The sequence below is a fragment of the Monodelphis domestica genome, chromosome 5 (genome assembly GCF_027887165.1).
Source record: "Monodelphis domestica isolate mMonDom1 chromosome 5, mMonDom1.pri, whole genome shotgun sequence".
NCBI lineage: Eukaryota > Metazoa > Chordata > Mammalia > Didelphimorphia > Didelphidae > Monodelphis > Monodelphis domestica.
In genome coordinates this window covers 278,610,106-278,629,713 of record NC_077231.1, presented here as the reverse complement: position 1 = coordinate 278,629,713, position 19,608 = coordinate 278,610,106, and the positions used below count along the sequence as shown (strand labels likewise).

Below are 19,608 nucleotides of genomic sequence, written 5' to 3'. Positions count from 1 at the left end.
TCTTTCTTTCTTCATTACCTGGCTTCCTTTGACATTCAGTTCATCAAGTACCCTCTTCTTCAGGGGACATCTCCCTTACAGTTATGGAGGGAGGTATTGGGTATTCAGAGAAGACTAGCACAGCATTTCTGGTGTGGTTTGCTGCTCATCCACTGCTGATTCACCTTTGGATTTCATTTTTCACCCAACCCTTACCTGTGGCTCCAAGAAGCTGTAGCATGAACAGCATCCACATCCCTATAAAACCTTCTTGGAAGATGGGCTACACCAGTTTAAGGGTAGTCAATAGGGTTTAAACCCACTGGTGAGATAGGGAGTTGTCGACTCCAAACATGGGATGGCTTCTTCTGATGGAATGGGCAGATGAGAACAGTTTGATCGAAAGGCCATGAAGGTGACCAAAGAAGGCATTGTGGAGAACTTAGAGCTTGATCAGACATGGACACACCAAGGTCATCCACTACATTCTGAGTCGCCACCAGTCTTCCTGACTTTTGTCTTCCCACTGGACGGATGACTGGAAGAGAGAGTGAGGCTGAGGACTTTGTGAAATTCTGCCTCACTTAAATCCAATCCATGGGCAAATTAAGACATCACTCCCTGATGTTACTGGTTCTCCTTATAAGCAAAGGATGAACAAAAAGATGTGTATTTGCCTGTTTATTTACATGTGGATTCAGTGTCCTCCTTGAGGGCAGGGATTTTTTTCTTTCTTTCTTTCCTTAGGCTTAGCAAAATGCCTGGAACATAGCAGGTAGGTGCTTCATAAATATTTGTTGATTGAGGAAAATGACGTTAGTCTGTTATAACCTGATCATAATGAATTCATGCTGGTTCTTTGTGATGATTGCTTCTTTTTCTAAATAGTCAGTAATCACCTCATTGATAATGTGATCTAGAGTTTTCATGAAGTAAAGACAAACTCACAAGTCTATAGTTTGGATTTTTTTTTCTTTTTACTCAGTTGTCTTATTTTTGGAGAACCAAAATACTTGTCCTTTTTTAGTCCTACAGCGCCATTCTCATTCTTGGTGATCTTTTAGGTAGCCTTGATTAGTAGGCCCATAGTTACATATCTCTGTTGTTTTAGTCACCAAGGTGGTAATTCATATGGACTAGTTGATTTGCACTCATCAAGAGATAATAAGTGCTCTCTAATTGCTTCTTTATTTGCCTTTCTTTTAATTCTCTATTATTCCATTTTGTGCTATACTTTCCAGTCCAAAGATTGTGTTCCTTGGCCAAGAAAACAAAAGCAAAAATAGAATGAATAGTATTATCTTATTCTAGTCATGTATTATTACTGTTTGGTCTATCTTCTGGGGCAGTTAGGTGGTGAAGTGGAAAGAATGCCGACCCTAGAGTCAAGAAGAACTGAGTTCAATCCAGTTTCAGACACTTACTAGTTGTGTGACCTTGGACAAGTCACTTAACTCTATTTGCCTGTTTTCTCATCTGTAAAATGAATTGGAAAAGATGATCTAGTATATTTATTTAAAAAAAACAAAAAGGGTCACAAGGAGTCAGAGATGAGTGAACAAAAATAACAATAACAACCTACCTTCCATCAATTGTGTTCCTTTTCTCCTTTCCCCATATGACTTTTAAAATCTCACTCTTTTTGTTGTCCTTAATCATTCCTAATCAAATCTCATATCTTTCTGAGCCTCAGTGTTTCTTAAACTACTATTCTTATAGTAACCCTCTATTACTACCCTTGCTTCTGGTTTTGTTTTGTTTTTTAAACCCTCACCTTCTGCCTTAAAAATCAATATTGTGTATTGATTCCAAGGCAGAAGAGCAGTATGGGCTAGGCAATGGGGAGTTAAGTGACTTGCTCAGGATCACACAGTTCAGGAGTGTCTGAAGCCAAATTTGAACTGAGGATCTCCCATCTCTGGGCTCTCAATCCCCTGAGCTACCTAACTACCCCCTCTTGCTTCTGTTTTAAATGTTTTTAAATCAAGATTGACTGATGCATACATTTAATTCAGGTTCTTTTAATAACTCTCTTTAGATAACTCCTTTTCCTCCTATGAGGGTTTTTTTTTTCTTTATGCCTTCAGAATTTCATTTTTGAGAGCTTCCCATGGTTGTGGTACTTACTTTTCCTATACAGTTATACTCCATGGAAACCTGTCTATACTTTCCCTGAACTCTTTAAAATATGTTCTCCAAAAATCTGAGGCACAGGTCTAAGACAGAAGATTTCCCCAAAGTCTATGCCATTTTTGCATCATGAACTAGTTCCTTCTTGTTTTCAAGAATCATATAGAAAATAATGGTTTCCTGAATCATTTCCTCCATGTTTTGGAGAATGAATATTTGTTAAATTGCATTTTGAACCATCCTAAAAAAATCAATGAAAATAGTAAATGCCCTTCCCATGATGAGTTGGTTTAATATCTTTCACTGATAGAGTTTAATGCTAGAAATATTTTAGTATAATCCCAGATTATATGTCAATTGACTTATTGACAGTAGAGAGACGTTATTTAGTGGACAAGCCAGGAGACCTAAACTAGGTAATACTGTGTTCACTTAATACTTGTGTGACTTGCTTTTGGTGCCTAAACTCCAAACCTCAGTTTGCTCATCTGTAAAAATGAACGAGTTGGTCTAGAGAATATAACATTTGAGGTGCCTTCTAGTACTGAAATTCTACGTGAAGTTCTTTGTAGTGAGCCTTGTTTCTATAAAGCGACTTCATCCAACATCCTTTTCTTTCCTATCAACCAACGAACAAGCATGGTGGTCAAATAGCCATCTTTGATTCCTTCTTTTTCACCTGCATATCCATACTGTCATTGAGTCCTATCCATTCTTCCTAAGCAATATCTCTTAAATATGTAGGATTATAAGCATTAGAGTTCAAATGCTAAACATCACATAGTCATTCTCTGTCATTCTATGGATGAGGAAACTGAGGCTCAGGGAGAGAGAGAGTAAGTTACTTCTCCAAGGTCATAACCTAGGATTCAGATCCAGGTCTTCTGACTCCAGATCCAGTGGTGTTTCCACTAAACTGCAGTGGTGCTTGCTCATTCTAAGCCTGCAAATATGGTTAATGTCACACAGACCCTTCTACCAGGCTCTTCTCCACTAGGGGAAATGGAGGGAAGCAAACTCCAATCTGTGAACAGTTTAATCTCTATGATGAATGGCAAACATGTTGAGAGATTCCTTGTCTCTAAGGACAACTAGGGGGTACAATGGACAGAGCACTGGGTCTAACTTCAGGTAGACCTGAGCTCCCATCTGGCCTTGGATGCTTGTTAGCTGTTTGACCTAACACAAGTCATGTAAGTCAGTTTCTTCAGCTATAAAATAGTGCCTACCTCCCAGGGTTGTTGTGAAAATAATATGCAATAATATTCATAAAATAATTAGCACAATTCCTGGCACATAGTATGTGCTTAACAAGTACTTAATTCAAGTGACTAATATAGAAAAATGTTTAACACTATTACACATGTAAAATTTATATCAGATAGCTTGCTGTCTCAAGGAGAGAGAAGGAGGAAAAGAGGGTGAGAATTTAGCTCAAACTTAAAAAATAAAAGGTTTAAAAATATTTTAAATATGTTTGAACTAAAAAATAAAATATGGTTCAAGAATATAAATATATAAATATAAACTCTATTTCCTTCCTTTCTTCCTTTCTTCTCCCAGTGGCTCTTATATCCAATCCATTCTTTCATTTTCTACTGAATTAGTCTTCTAGGCCAATAATAATAATAAAAGGGGAGCTTTATATTACACTTCAATGTTTTAAAAACACTTTGTATTCATGATTGTGTTTTCCTACACAACAGTTGTATAAAGAGGGTTCTATATTTATATTATTCCCATTTTAAAGATGAGGACACCAAAGCTCTTGGTGGTTAAGTGCCTTGCCTATGCCTACTCAACTAGTAAATGATATTCTCCTATCTTCAAACCTTCAATAGCTCCCCATTGCCAATCGAAAAAGGTCTCAGATCAAGGTTCCTCGGCAATGTAGTACCAACCTGGAAGGAATATGGACCATAAATAGGACTCTGGATTTGGAGTCTACTCCATTCTATCCAAAACCCAACTCACTCTTTAAGAGCATGCTAGACTTATGTTCTTCAAGAAGACTTCCCTGACCTTACCAACCCCTAAAGAGGTGGATGGTTTTCTTTCAATTTCTGAATCCACAGTGATCAGCATGGTGACTAGGGCATAGTAAGTGTTTAATGAATGCTTGTTCATTGATAATAGTAGACACTAAATAAATGTTTACAGTGCTTGATTTGGATTTGGAACTTATCAAGCACCAACTTTCATTATTTAAGTCTTTAGGGATGGAGGTATGGTATAGCTCACAGAGAAAGGATACTGAAGTTTCAAGGTCAGGACTCCCAACAAGACTTCCTTGAGGAAGTTCCTTGAGGGCAACAATCTAACCTGTTCCTTTGAAGCCTGTATATTGTTTAGAACAACGCTATGGGAATAGTCTATACTATCTGTGTATTTGTGGAATAAATGAAATTTAGAAAAATAATGGCACAATTCTATTACCCCTTCACTCAGGTATCTAAATGTCAAAGCTGGATAAGCAGAAGACAGCCACAAAATATGACTTTTTTTTTGGTTATGTCCAAGCCTTTGAGATTTTCTTGGCAAAAGTACTAGAATGGTTTGTTATTTCCTTCTCCAGTTCATTTTACAGATGAGGAAACTGAGGCAAACAAGGTTAAGTGGTTTGCTCAGAATCAACTAGCTAGTATGTCTTTAGTCACATTTGAACTCAGGTCCTCCTGACCCCAGGGCTGGCACTCTATCCCACAAGCCACTTCACTGCCTTGGAGGAAACCTCAGAGAGCCTTTAATTATCATCTGAAAGGATCATAGAGCTGGAAAGGACTCAAAAATGCACTTACTCCAACCTCTTCATTTTATAGATGAGAAAACCAAAGTGCAGAAAGATTAAGTGACTTGTCCTTCCCATCCTGAAGTAATCCAGATATTCCTGACACAGCAAGCAAGTGGAAGAGGAGGAGACCAACTAGTAACCAGCAGTGTTAAAGAAACAGCCCAACTTTAAATGAACATTTGTACCCAAACTTTCCTTGGATCATACAATCACTGATTTAGAAATGGAAGGAAATGTAGAGTTCATCTAGTCCAATCCACTCATTTTACAGATGAAGGAACTGAGTCCCAGAAAGACTTGGCCAAGGTCACCTAGCATGTGAGGTAGGATTCAAACCCAGGTCTTCCTAATTCCAAGTCAAGAGTTCTAGCCACCAAGTCAGATGTGTCAAATACACCACAACACTGTCAAATGAGGACCAAAGCAGATTAAAATTAATTGGGAGATATTTAAGAAAATGAGTAAAAATACAATAAGATATAGGTAATATTTACATTAGGTTTTTTGAGTTGATCTGCAACCTGCAGATATTCCCAGGTATAGATTTTTCTTTCTGTGTCTGACAGCACTGCAATTCATCATGCCTCTTGCCACTGATTCCTAAAGACTAGCCAACATCTCATCCTTTTGCCTTTTTTCATATTTAGAATCTGGAGCCTTTCTAAGGCTCCAAGAGAAGAAACCTCACAGGAAACCATATGTTTCTTTGCAGACAGCCCATTGGCCACCTTCACAAAAGGCACTGATACAATAGCTGAAAGAAAAGGGAAATACTTTTCTCTGGACAGACTTTGAGCTCTTAACAGGAACTGATTCTCCAGCAAAAAGGTTTGCGTTGCAAGTGCCTCAAGGTAAGAGAATATGATTCCATCTCTAAAGCTAAGAGTAGAGGATTGTTTGAGTTGATGAGTAATGGTGTAAATGAGTAAATGTCAAACAAGAGAGGGCACCCAAATTTATGGTCACAAGAGCTTAGGAGCATTGCTAGCTAGCACCAAGTGGCTGGAGTTTATTTTAGCATCTATATTGTATGGACTGCAGAAGAACAGTGGCATAGTAGATAGAGAGCTGGCTTTGGAAGGCAAAAAGATCAGCATTCAAATCTTGCCCCAGATACCTAATAATGGCTTGATTACAGGCAAATCACTTTGCTTCTCAGTGCCCTAGGCAATATTCTGAGTGTAATAAAAGCTGCCTGGCAGTTATATAGTATTTAAGATTTGCAAAATGCTTTCCCGGCAGTATCTCATTTGATTTTCACAACAACAGCTATTATTATTCCCCATTTTGCAGATGATGGAAACTGAAGCTCAGTTTCATGACTTACACAGGGTCACACAATAAATGTCTGAGGCAGGTTTTGAACTCCTATCTTTTTGATTCCCAGCTCAGTGGCCTCAACATTATACCATGCTGTCTTTCCTGTAGGTTACAGAACAAGTACCAAAGGGCATTTCTCAAGGAAGTTCTTCAGTATGCCAATGAGATCATAGAGCTGATAAATGCACACACACAGGGAACATAAAGTGTTTAATGAGCTAGAAGCTGAGCCTAGTGAAAGTCTAGGGAATTTCAGTTTCAATAAGTCATTGAAATCTAACTATCTTAAAAAACAAATTAGGGAGCAAATATTAAGGGGAGACTGGGAGGGAATAAGAAGGATGGGAATTGAGGGGAGAGGACGGAGGACTATCCCCAAAGCACAAAAAACTATGGTCCCACCAAACATTGAATCACATCTTCTGAAAATAACCATGTTTGGGAGAGCAAATATGATATGCCATATTGAGGAAACAGGCAGTTAGAGAACAAAAAGGGACTTTATAGAAATACAATTACTGAATAATGGACTGACATTTGTTAGACCTGCTCGGAGTTTCTCCTCCTGTGTTTCTCCAGAAATCCTGCCTTCATTCAAGGCTCAGCTTCAATGATGCCTTCTCTGGGGAGCTGTCCAAGTCCCCTCCTTTTCTACACACCCAACTCATTTTTTGTACTATTTTATGTCCCACGTTTTGGAGACTTTTGTGGAGGCTAAAGCATTGGGCATAGAGTCAAAATATTGGATCTGAGCCCTTCTCAAGACACTTACTAGCTGTGTGACCTTTGCAAGTTGTTTTCCCATCTGTTAAAGAGGAATAATGATAATAACTAATGTTTGTTAACACCCACTATGTGCTAGGCATTGTGCTAAGTGTTTTACAATTATTATCTCATATGATTCTTGCAGCAACCCTGAGAAGCCCCATTTTACAGATGATAATCATAATAGGTAACATTGATTAAACACTTACTATGTGCCAGGCACTTTGCTAAGCGGTTTGCCCTTAGTATCTCATTTTATCCTCAAAGCAACCTTAAGAGGTAAATGCTATTACCATCCTCATTTTACAGATGAGGAAACTGAAGCAAATACAGTCAAGTGACTTGCCTACAGTCACACAGCTAGTATGTATTCGAGGCCAGATTTGAACTCAGGAAGATGAGTCTTCCTGATTCAAGATCTGGAATTTTATCCCCTGTGCCACCTCATTGTGCTAATAATAATAATAGTTAACATTTATCAAGTACCTACTAGCTAACCCCTTTACATATAGTATCTCATTTGAGCCTCAGAACAGCCTTAGGAGGTAGGTGCTATTATCATCTCCATTTTAAAGGTGAGGAAACTGAGGCAAACAGAGATTAAGTGATTTGCCTGAAGTCACCCAGCTAATAAGTGTCTGAAGATGGATTTGAACTCAAGTCTTCCTGACCGCTGTCCTGGCATTCTATCCACTGTACTATCCACCTGCCACTTAGCTCACAGGTTTGATTTTAGGGTCAAATGGAATAATACCTACTAGCTAAGTATCACTGTATTGAAGTCTTGAAGAGGTGGATGCAAAGAGGCAGGGCATTCTGGGCAAAAAAAATGAGAAATGGTATGCCTCATGAGAGAGAGAAGTAGGTCACTGGAATTTCCTAAATCTTATAATGCTCTAGAAATAGGAGTTATTGTTGCTGTTATTATCTTACTTTATATCTCCCAAGCCAACCAGAATTCATCCAAGAGGCAAAAAAAAAAAAAGCTTCAAAACTGGGGGTTGAATTTGGCCCCTCTTGGCTCTCTGGCTGACATTGTTTTGTGTCCTAGCCCCACCTAAGCATGTCCCATTTCAGATTGAAGTTGAGCGAGGAAAAGACATGAGAAGTAGTACAAAGAGGGAGAAGGCAGGAGTGTCCTACTTGGGCTCTATATTCCTCAGCCCTGATTAAATAGACCTCTCTCCACTGTGCTGAAATCTCACTTGGTGTTAGTGATTAGAAGAGTGAAAATGGCATCTATGTATGGCCCAAATCAAATTGCTTACTAGCTCCATGTGGGGAGAGGGAAGGGAGGGAGAAAGATCGTTTGGATCTTATAATTTTGGGAAATGTATGTTAAACTTATTATTTTTACATGTAATTGAGAAAATATTTTTGAATTAAAAAGAGAGATACATACATAAGTTAGGGCGTAATGATCTGCTTTACCAATGAATTAACAATACAATTTCTTTAAATGGCAGGACGCTGACATTTGGTTGGTATAATACCAGCCTTGCTGGAGTGATTGCTCCCCTGGCTCCGGGGACAGTCTGGTTCATTCACTGTCTCCATGCCGTTCCTCTGAACTTCCCAATGAGTCTTAAATTTCCCATACCCAGAGCTGACCTGAGTTGACTTTCTAAGACTTTTTCCTCACTATCCCCCAAATCATTTCAGGTTTTCCAACTAATATGATACCAGCCACTAGTCCAGCCTTACAAATGGAAGACCCAGTATTGTGAAGTCAAATGTACAGTGTACCGAAGTTCTAGGCACACTTCCAAAATTCTTCCAAATTTCCAGAATGATTAGACTGATATATAGCTCTACCAACACTGCATGAAGGGGTCCATTTTAGGGCAGCCCCTCCACAATTTGTCATTTTTGCTAACTTTGTCAATTTGATGAAGTGGAGCCTCAAAGTTACTTTATAATGTGCACTTCTGTAATTATTAGTGATCTGGAGCATTTTTTTCCTATGGCTAGAGATAGTTTATATTTCTTCCTTTGTGAGCTGCCTGTTCAAATCCTTTCACCAATTATCCACTGGGATCCAACTCTTATTCTTATGAATTTGAAGAATTTCCTTATAGAACTGAGAAATGGGGCCCTCCCTTTTCAGTGCACTTGCATGGCATAGAGAGGTGAGAGACATTTTCTTGAGTACATTTAAGACTTCCAGTCTGTTCTATCCCTCCCTCCTTCTCTAGCCCTCAGAGCCTAGATTCCTGCAGGTTCTCTTGAACATCCCTCGTTTGTTTTCCTTGAACTCTCAAGATAATAGAATCAGCTCACATTTATAAGGCCCGTTGTTACTCCCAACATCCCTCATGAGTAGGCAGTCTAGATGTTTTATCCCCATTTTTACAGGAAACTAAGGTTTATGGAGAGAAGGCTACTTAGGAGAGGACACACCAGCTGGGGTGAGAGTGAGGAGTTAAACTCAGATCTTTTGACTCAAAGGTCAGGACTATTTCCATGGACGCCATGTTACCTATCAAAGACAAAGGCAGACATGGCTGATTAAAGGGGCATTTCTTATGATCAAATATTCAGAGTTGGAAGGACCCTTAGAGGTCATTAGGTCCAAACTCTCACTTTGTAGATAAGGAACATGAGTCACAGAGTAGTTTCTGAGGCAGGATATGAACCCTGGTCTTCCTGAGTCTACACTACCTGTTTATCATGCTAACTTGCAGTGAGAGCCTGACATAGTGCATAAAGAGCCTACTTACTTCAGACACAGGGAGACCTGAGTTCAAAACATACCTCAACAAATCAATTAAACACTTATTAATCACCTACTGTGTTCCAGGCACTGTGCTAAGTACTGGGAATATAAAAGGAGGCAAAAGACAGTCCCTGTCCTCAAGGAACTCACAACCGAATAGAAGAGACCACATGCAAAATACACAAACAGTTTCTCAGGATAAAAAGGAAATAACTAGTAGGAGGAAAGCACTAAAACTAAGAAGGCTTGGGAAAGGGGTCCAGTAAGAAGGTGGGATTTTACTTGAGACCAAATTAAGTAGACTCAATATTGTTATTTTTCAGTTGTTTCAGTCTTGTCTGACTTTTTGTAACCCTATTTGGTTTGGGGTTTTTTTGACAAAGGTACTGGAATGGTTTGCCATTTCCTTCTCCATCTCATTTTAAAAATGAGGAAACTGAGGTAAACAGGATTAAGTAACTTGACTAGAGTCATACAGCTACTGTGCCTGAGGCTAGATTTAAACTCAAGAAGGGGAGTCTTTCTGATTCCATGCACAGCACTCTTGCCACTTTGCCACCTAGCTGCCCTTCAATCAGACATACTCAATTCAATTAAATAAATAGCTGATAATTGCAAGGCACTAAGGTGGGCCCTCCTTGGGGCTAGGCCATCTTTGGCTCCTGGAGGAAGAAAAGATTCATTCCTAATTTTAAAAACTGAAACAACTTGGTCTCTGAGAGCTGAAAAATTAAGTAATTTTAATATAATCACAGGGCATAAAAAGCAACTGGCTGGTTAACCAAGTGTCAACTCTGTGTGTATGTTTTTAAGGGTGGAGAAAAGTGTTGGGTATTTGGGGTAGGGTGGGAACCAAATGGTCTGAGCAGTATCAGGGATGTTAACTGGGTTTCCAAGATAGAACTGCATATATTCAGGAAAAAAGATAAGGCAACCAAGAAGACCAAGTGTCAATCAATCAAAAACCAACCAATAAACATTTATCAAGCATCTATTATGTGCCAGGGTTGCTACTAAACAATGGAGATCCGAAAAAGAGGCAAAAGATATTTCTTCCCCTCAAGGAACATGAAATCTAATGGGGGAGACAATAAGCAAACAAATATATACAAGCAAGCTACATATAGAATAACTAGAAATAATTTATGAAAGAAAGCACTGGACATTAAAAGAGTTGGGGAAGACTTCCAGGAAAAGATGGAATTTTAACTGGATTTAAAGAAAGCCAAGGAAGTCAGTAGTCCCAGTGGAGGAGGGAAAGCATTCTCAAATGGGAGACAATCAGAGAAAATGCCCCAAACAGAGAGATAGAATGTCATGATGTGGAACATCAGGCCAGTGTCACTGGATAAAAGGGTATAGGGCATGGAGGTAATGTGTAAAAAGTCTGGAAAGGGAAGAGGGAGCTAGGCTATGCAGGGCTCTGAATGTCAAATGGAACATTTTGTGTTTGACCCTGGAAGGGATAGGGAGCCATTAGGGTTTATTGAGTATGGGAGTGGCATTATCTGAGCTGAACTAAGAAAAGCACTTTAGTGGCTGAATAGAGGGTGGACTGGAGTGGGGAGAAACCAGAGACAGGCAGACCCACCAGCAACAATTGAAATAGTTCAAAGGTGAGTTAAGGAGAGCCCTGTACCAGAGAGATGGCAGTGTTGGAGGAAAGAAGAGGGACATTTTCAAGAGATTTCACAGGCTTTGGCAATAGCTTGGAAATGTCAAGCAAGAGATAGTGGAGAATCCAGAAGGACTCCTAGGATATGAGCCTGGGGGACTGGGAGCATGGTGTTTCCCTCAATCATAATAGGGAAGGTTGGGGGAGGACTTAGGGAAAGAGATAATGAATTTTGTTTTGGATATCTTCTAGACATCCTGCTTGAGATATTTCAAAAGTAGTTGGAGATGTGAGGTTGAAGGTCAGCAGAGATCTGGGGGCAGGATAGGTAGATTGGAGAATTATTATCATAATCATAATCATAAATCCATGGGAGCTAATGAGATCACCAAATAAGTAATATAGAGGGGGAAGAGAAGAGGGCCTGAGACAAAATCCTGAGAGGATACTCATGGTCAGAAACACCTGAAACAGGATTTAGTAAAAAAGACAGAAGAGTAATCATAGAAGTAGAAGCAAGAGAGAATGGTGTCTTGAATCTAAAGAGAAGAGAGTATAAAGTAGAAGAGCGTGATCAATAATGTCTAAGACTGCAGAAAGGTCAAGGAGAATGAGAATTGAGAAATGGCCATTGGATTTGGCAAGTAAGTGATCATTAATTACTTTAGAGAGGGCAGTTTCATTGAGATAATAGGTTCTGAAGTCAGATTATAAGGGGTTAAGAAGAGAGAGGGAAGTTAAGAAAGAAAGCAGAAGCACCTCTTGTCAGAAGGTTCTTTCTCAAAGTAAAGTCAAATACTGGGTAGGATCAGATCTTGACTTAAAAAATATCACAGAATAAAGAGGGATCATGGGGAAATTGACCCACAAAATTATTCTCTAGGTTAGACACAAAGTACATGGAGCTTTCTGTCAAATGTTCTTTAAATTTTTTTTTAAAGGATGATGTAGTAATTTATTTTATTGAAGCGCTTTTGCCCCTATTTTTTTAATCTTGGATAAAAGGGATGACTTCTGTATTCAGAATTTTAGGAATAAAAAAGACATGAATAAAAAAGAATTTTGTTTTTAATAAAATAAAAAAGTCAAAAAATAAATAGCAGGAAAGTAAAGGGAAATGAGGTGTGGCCAGTTATGGTGAACTTGATCAAAATGAGGGATAGAAGAGAAGTCATCTTAGAGCCTGAACTATGTGAACTGGCTTTCTGCTCGGGTTAAATGGTCTACAAGGACCATGTGGATCAAGGAATCTGCTTACCCCAATACCTAAAGAATGAGACAAATGAGAGAGTCCATTATAGAAGACTTACAGGGCATAGTCCCCCTTCCAAGAAAGTTGGGGCTCAGTTAAAATATTGAAAAAGAAAAGAACACTCAAGGAAAAGGGTGCAGAAGGACCTGCTGATTACATAAAAAGAAAAGAAGAGCAGATCTCACAATTGCTTTTCCCCCTCATTTTAATTCTTTCCAATTACCAAGCATTATTTTCCCTCCTTCCCTCTCTATGTTCCACTTTAGACACATAATTGACTAAATATGCAGAAGGAGATATACATTTTTTGGATGTGACCAGATGGGAATTTTGCTTGACTAGATATATTGGTCACAATTACTTTTAAGGGACCATGGAAGAAACAGGGAGTTTGCCCTAACTTGAGATTTATTGTAAGAGAGATCTTGGTCAGAATTACAGAATTCTGCCCTTTCTGCTGGCTAATGTGATTGTTCTTTTATTTCCTCAGCTCAGTTCTTCACCATGACTGAAACAATTCTTAAAGCAACAACCCTAGACTATTATGAAGGCATTACCTTTGGCTGTGATCAGAAGGATATCTTAGATTTTGGGATGATGTTCTTACCTAGTTTTTACTCCCTCGTCTTCACCGTGGGCCTGGTGGGCAACCTGCTGGTCATCTTTGCCCTTACAAACAGCAGCAAACATAAAAGCATCACGGACATTTATCTCTTCAACCTGGCTTTATCTGACCTTCTCTTTGTCACAACTCTTCCCTTTTGGTCCCACTATCTGCTCCACGAGGAAGGCTTCAACAATGCCTTATGCAAGCTCATCACTGCCTTCTACTTCATCGGTTACTATAGTGGCATCTTCTTTATCACCATCATAAGCATTGACAGATATGTGGCGATAGTCCTGGCGGCCAATTCCCTCAATAGCAGGACAGTCCAACATGGCGTTGTAGTCAGTCTTGGTGTCTGGGCAGCGGCCATCCTTGTTGCAACCCCCCAGTTCATGTTCACTGAAAAAGTAGACAAGGAATGTCTGAGTAATTACCCTGATAGTCTCCAGCATATCTGGCCAATCCTCAAGAACGTGGAAATTAATTCCATTGGCTTTGTGATCCCACTTCTCATCATGTGCTTCTGTTACTTTGGGATCATCAGGACCATATTTTCTTGCAAAAACCACAGAAAGACAAGGACAATAAAGCTGATCTCGGTGGTAGTTGGTGTCTTTTTCCTCTTCTGGACACCTTACAATGTCATGATCTTTGTGGACACACTCAAATTCTATGGCTTCTTTGAAAGTTGTGAGGTAAAAAATAACCTGAGGCTTGTCATAAATGTGACAGAAACATTCGCCTTCGTCCACTGCTGCCTCAATCCCTTTATCTATGCTTTTGCTGGTGAAAAATTCAGGAAATACCTTCACCACCTGTACAGGAAATGCCTGTCCATCCTGTGTGGCCATGATGCTCACACTCAGCTTCTCCCACCTGTTGCTCACAGGCGAGAAAGTACTTTCATAAGCAGCAGCATTACCAACTATACAAGTGATGAGTCTATCCTTCTCTGAGAGGCACCACAGGACAGCCCCTCCTAGCCCAGTCTCACAAGAATGGGAACCAAAGAACATTGATTGTCTCCTCCTAGGAAGCCAACTTATACTTAGAAAAGAGCCATCTTACTTATTCACAGCTCCTGGGGAAATTCAGCCTGACCGAGGCATGCTTAGTCCCAGGATCTCCTCATTTCAGCCAAGCCAAGGCACCACCACCATACTAGCATGCCACTCCTTGCTCAAGGATCTCCAAGGGCTCTCTGTTGCCTTTTGAACCAAGTCCAAACTCCTTTTTCAAGCTCTTGATGTCCTCCAGAATGTGGATTCTAACTTTCACTAGCCAGTTTAATTTTCCATTGCCTACCAGCATAACCTAGGGACAGGCTGATACAGTAGATAAAGCCTTGCCTTGGAGGCAGACAGCCCTAACTTTGAATCTCACGTTGAGTGTTTCTGAGCCATGTAACTAAGAGAAGTCATTTAAGATCTCTGAAATTCCATTGCTTCATCTGTCAAATAGGAGTGACAAGAGCTCACACAGAGGATGATGGTCAAATGAGATAAATCATATAGGTAAACCTATAAATAATCTGTAGATAAGCTATTAGCATGAACACCCAATATATCATGTATCTCCTCATTTTTAAACCCTAACCATTTCCACTTTCATTCCTTGGCCAATTTCTATTCTTTTTTTTTTTTTAACTCTTAGCTTCTGTGTTAGAATCAATACTAGGTATTGGTTCCAAAGCAAGAGTGGCAAGGGTTAGGTAATGGGGGCTAAAGGCTGGGAAGTGTCTGAGATCAGATTCGAACCTAGGAACTTCCATCCCTAAGCCTGGCTCTCAATCCACTCAATCCCTACCTACCTACCTCTCTAACAGTATTCTTAAAATGCCTTCTCACTCTCCTCTCAGTATCTGGATCCTATTCTTCCAAATTGTCGATTTTTTTTTGCCTAATCCAGGCAATGACAATCTCTATCTTCTCTGAGAACTTAATGCTCCTACAGTGTCTCAAGGAAGTACTTTGTCCTCTGTGTGTGTGTGTGTGTGTGTGTCTAAGTGGCAGAATTGGGATACACTTTTAGGGCACTGGACACCAAACCCCATGTCTTTTTCATTTGACCATGCTTGAAGATGAACCTTTCCCATATAACTCAACATTTATGGTCAACATTTTTTCCTTTTTGATGTATTTAATGTGTGTATGAATATTGAGAGATTATGGTTGAGAACATGGTAGCATAGGTGCTCTTTGGTGGAGTTGTCAAGGGTTCTTGGCTCTCCTATATTAACTAGGAATTACACCTGATTTTCCTCGAAATAATTGAACAGTTGTGACACAATCAAAGGCTTAGCACAATGCCTATTACATATTAATTATTTAACTGATGCTTGTTTAAGTTAAATTTACTCAGCATAATAAAATGGCCCCCTAACCAAGTTGGTTGAATGTAAGATATTTCTAGACCTTCCCACCAACTTTTTAAAGGAACTGTCTCAGAACTGTAAAATCTCAGAAGAATCTCATTCAAAATTAGAGCTAGAAGAATGACTGCACGTCCTTTTTTTGTTAAATAATGAAAAGTCAGGGAAGCCCTTGCTTCCCAGAGAAAATGTTATATTCATACCATGGGAAAACTACTTTTAAAAAGTACTGACTGGGGTATCATTGAAAGGAAAAAAAAGGAAGTTCCACAGAAGCCAACATTGTGAAGAGATTGGTGTTGAAATATGTAAATAGCAAGAAAACCAGTTAGCTTACCAGAGATGGCAGCAGTCATCTCGGGTGACTTTCATTTTTGACTTACTGGACATCCATCCTTTGCCATTCCAGGAATCTGTGATTTTGCTGGGGGAGCTTGCTCTTGAGAAGACAGTTTTCAACCTTTGGGAGAGAGTCTGACCCAGATGTCACATGGTCCAGGCTTATTTTTCTTGTGTACTGAGTCGGTGACTTATTAAGCAACAGCTTTGGTCAATGGTTTCATGCTTACACTGACCACTTGTAACCTCGTGACTATGGCCAACTATCACTGTAACTCTTGATGGCAATGCATTGATCACTGTCAACTCCTTTAGCTGGTTCAAGAGTAATGAAAATGACTAGTGAACAAAGTTCTGATTTTACCAATTCAAGAGAACTCAAACTACCAAATATAATGTAGAATGAGAAAGTGTAGAAAATGCAGGTGTAAGTTTATAAGATCATACATAGACTTAGAGCTGGAAGGAATTGTACATCTCATCTAATGCTGTCTTCTCTTTTTACAGATGAGGAAACTGAGGCTTAGAGTGACCAAGGTCCCCCAATAGGTGAAAAATAGAATTCACACCCAGACCATATCATCTTAGATTTGGGGGGGTGAAGCAGGGGAGAAGGCTGATCGATAGATTTTATTACAGAAAATGAATGCTTCTAAAATGATCCCTGGATAATTTCTTGATAGCAACATAAGCATGTGAGTGACACTTTGTATTGGTTTGGCTTTTGTTTGTTTATTTTATTATTGGTTTTGTTGAGATCCAGTCTCCCTATCTCACCCAGCTTAGATGTGTAGCAGTCACTCAATGAATGATCCCAATATTTATTGGCACAAAGACTTTACTCTTCTCTGCTGTCCCAATCTGGGCCAGTTTGCTTCCCTGGAGCCCCTCCATCCCTGGAGGCTCATCTCTCAGACAGTGTGGACACTCAATCAGTCTTAGTCTTGCTTCAGCTGAGAACTCCCAAATTCAAGAATTCTACCAACTTCAACCCCTCTAGCAGTTTGGACCACAGACTAAGGCCACGATACCCACAGAGAAATTCTTTAAATGCTGTTAAATCGAGCCAGATTTTGTGCATGTGTTTCTGGCTTCACCCTACAAAAATCAGACTTTATGAAGGGGAAAGTAAGCAGAGAAGGAGGAAGAAAGCAGGAACGGGTCAAAATCAGAAAAGCAAAAGTACAAGAGGGAAGTGGTAGGATAGCAGATTATAAATGAAAATATTGAAAAAATATTAGACAGTAAAGTATTAGGACCAAAAGGGACCTTAGAGGTCTTCAAGTCCAACCCCTTATTTTACAATTGAGGAAACTGAGACTGATTCAAAATCCAATAGAACTGAAAAACAATGTCTCAATTTACAGTTTTTATTAAGTAGAAGTGCCTAGCAAGTAGAGGCACTGAATAGAGTACAGGCCTGGAGGCAGGAAGACTCCTCTTCCTGAGTTCAAATCTGATCTCAGACATACTTTCTAGCTGTGTGACCCTGGGCAAGTCACTTAACCCCATTTGTCCCAGTTTCCTCATCCAGAAAATGGCCAACAACTCCAGTATCTTTGCCAGGAAAACTCTACATGGGGTCACTAAGAGTCAGACATGACTGAAACAACAGAATAACAACAAACCTAGCTAGTATTAACCAACTGTGAAACAACATATTTGAAAATACATGATTTTCCTGAAAAGCTCCTTGAGGACAAGGGTTGGTTTATTCATTCATTTTCTTTGTATCCCTGGTGCCTAGCACAGTGTTTAAAAAATAGTAGTCAATTAATAAATGTTTAGGGATTGATTAAGCAAATATATATGCAAAAACAATGTGTAGAAGGGTGATTTGGTTATTATTTTGCTATAGTCAATATATTCTTTTTCCTATAAAAATGCTGGAAAGAATGAAAGTTAATATTTTTTCATGTAACTGTTTTTTAACTGCATTACAATGTATTTAACAATGATTACTAAATTACTAATAAAATTATTTGAAGTTGAAATGTGATATATATAATTATAGCAACTTTTAACTTTTACAAAGTGTAAAGGAGGTTAAGAAGAAGAAATACTGTGACAAAAATAATAGAGAACAAACTGCTATTGCTTAATAATATGTGACTGAATAAGGAAGAAGCAGCTCTCATTAAAACAGAGTTTTTTTCAGTTAGGTTTTGATATTTGTGGGATGTTTATAAGCCATTAGGAAAAATGCTTTATATATCTTTTATATTAATGGTTCTCAGTTTCTTGATCATTTGATTTACTGAATTTCTTTTTTTTTTAAACCCTTACCTTCCATCTTGGAATCAATACTGTGTATTGGCCTCAAGGCAGAAGAGTGGCAAGGGCTAGGCAATGGTGGTCAAGTGACTTGCCCAGAGTCACACAGCTGGGAAGTGTCTGAGGCCAGATTTGAACCTAGGACCTCTCATCTCTAGGGCTGACTCTCAAGCCACTGAGCTACCCAGCTGCCCCCCCCCATACTGTATTTCTTGAATGTGAAGTAAATACAATGTTTTACTCTGGAAATTTTTTGACTCAAGTTAATTCTTTAAACACCAGAGTCATTGCTGTATCCTGCTGGACAAGGTAGAGTACCAGGGATCCAGTCTGCAATGCTGAGAAGACACAGACAACAGAATAGAATTGATCATCAGGTCTCAATCATGGCCAAGGGAGAGCCACCATAGATGGAGGGCACATGGGAGCATAGAGATGTGGTTAAAACTGCTAGCCAAAGAGTCAAAACAACCGTAAGCAAATGAGAACCAAGAGGAGCAGATGGAGAATGTAGCTCTTGAGCTGGGTCTTGAAGGAAACCAGGGCTCTTAGAAGTGGAAGTGAGAAGGGTGTCCATGCCAGGTGTGGGTGACAGCTAGTACAAAATCAAAGAGATGGGAGATGGAGTGTGCAGAACAGCCAGCAGCTCAATAGGGCTGGATTTCAGAATACAAGGAGGGGACTCATGGGTGTATTTGAGCAGGAGATGAGAGGATGGACTGGAATACATAGAGGTGAGTATGGGAGCCTGATTAGGAAGGTTCTACAAGGGTTCAGAAGTCCAAACTAAGGAAATGGCTATATGTATGGAAAGGAGCAGATTTCTGTGAGTGGTGATGGAGAGAGAGTTGACAAGATTTGGTGACTAAAAGGATAGATATATGAAATGAATGACAAAAGTCAAGGATGACCCTGAGGCTGTCGAGAACCTCGATAACTACAAGAATGGTAGTAACCACTGTAGTAATAGGAAAGCTCAAAGAGGGAAAGGTTTGGGGGAACAAATGTGTTATACTTTGGACATGTTGGGTTTAAAATGTCTCTGGGATGTCCACTTGGAAACATGAAGTAACTTGCAACAGAGGACTGGAGTTTAGGTGACAGACTAAAATTATATGTCATATAGACATACACACACATACGTATGCATGTGTGCATTTATGTGAATGTATGTATATATTTGAATGAGTCATCTGCTTAGAGATGCTGATTAAACCTATAGAAGTTGATGAGATCACTAAAAGGGAGAAAGTATATAGAGAAGAAAAGCAAAGGTTCAAAGACAGAATCTTGAGGGCATAAACTGTGTTTTGCCTCTTTTTATATCCCCAGAGCTTTGTACAGTACCCAGCACATGTAGGTATTTAATAAATGTTGATCAATTAAAAAGGAGATTAAGGAACTGTATGGGGAATTAGGAGAAGAACTAAGAGAGATCAGTAACATTAC

At 39.3% G+C, this 19,608-nt stretch overlaps 1 protein-coding gene across 1 annotated transcript; it reads left to right on the top strand.

Annotated features, from left to right (window-relative positions):
* The first annotated feature begins 5,680 nt into the window (after nucleotides 1-5,680).
* CX3CR1 (C-X3-C motif chemokine receptor 1) lies at nucleotides 5,681-17,879 on the top strand. Its single transcript, XM_001378596.3, has 2 exons — nucleotides 5,681-5,751; nucleotides 13,059-17,879. The coding sequence occupies exon 2, from the start codon at nucleotides 13,073-13,075 to the stop codon at nucleotides 14,129-14,131; it is 1,059 nt and encodes a 352-aa protein (XP_001378633.2). The 5' UTR covers nucleotides 5,681-5,751; nucleotides 13,059-13,072; the 3' UTR covers nucleotides 14,132-17,879.
* The last annotated feature ends 1,729 nt before the right edge of the window (nucleotides 17,880-19,608 follow it).

Excerpts from the sequence above, each read along its gene's own strand:
- CX3CR1 (XM_001378596.3), top strand. The coding sequence starts at position 13,073 with ATGACTGAAACAATTCTTAAAGCAACAACCCTAGACTATTATGAAGGC.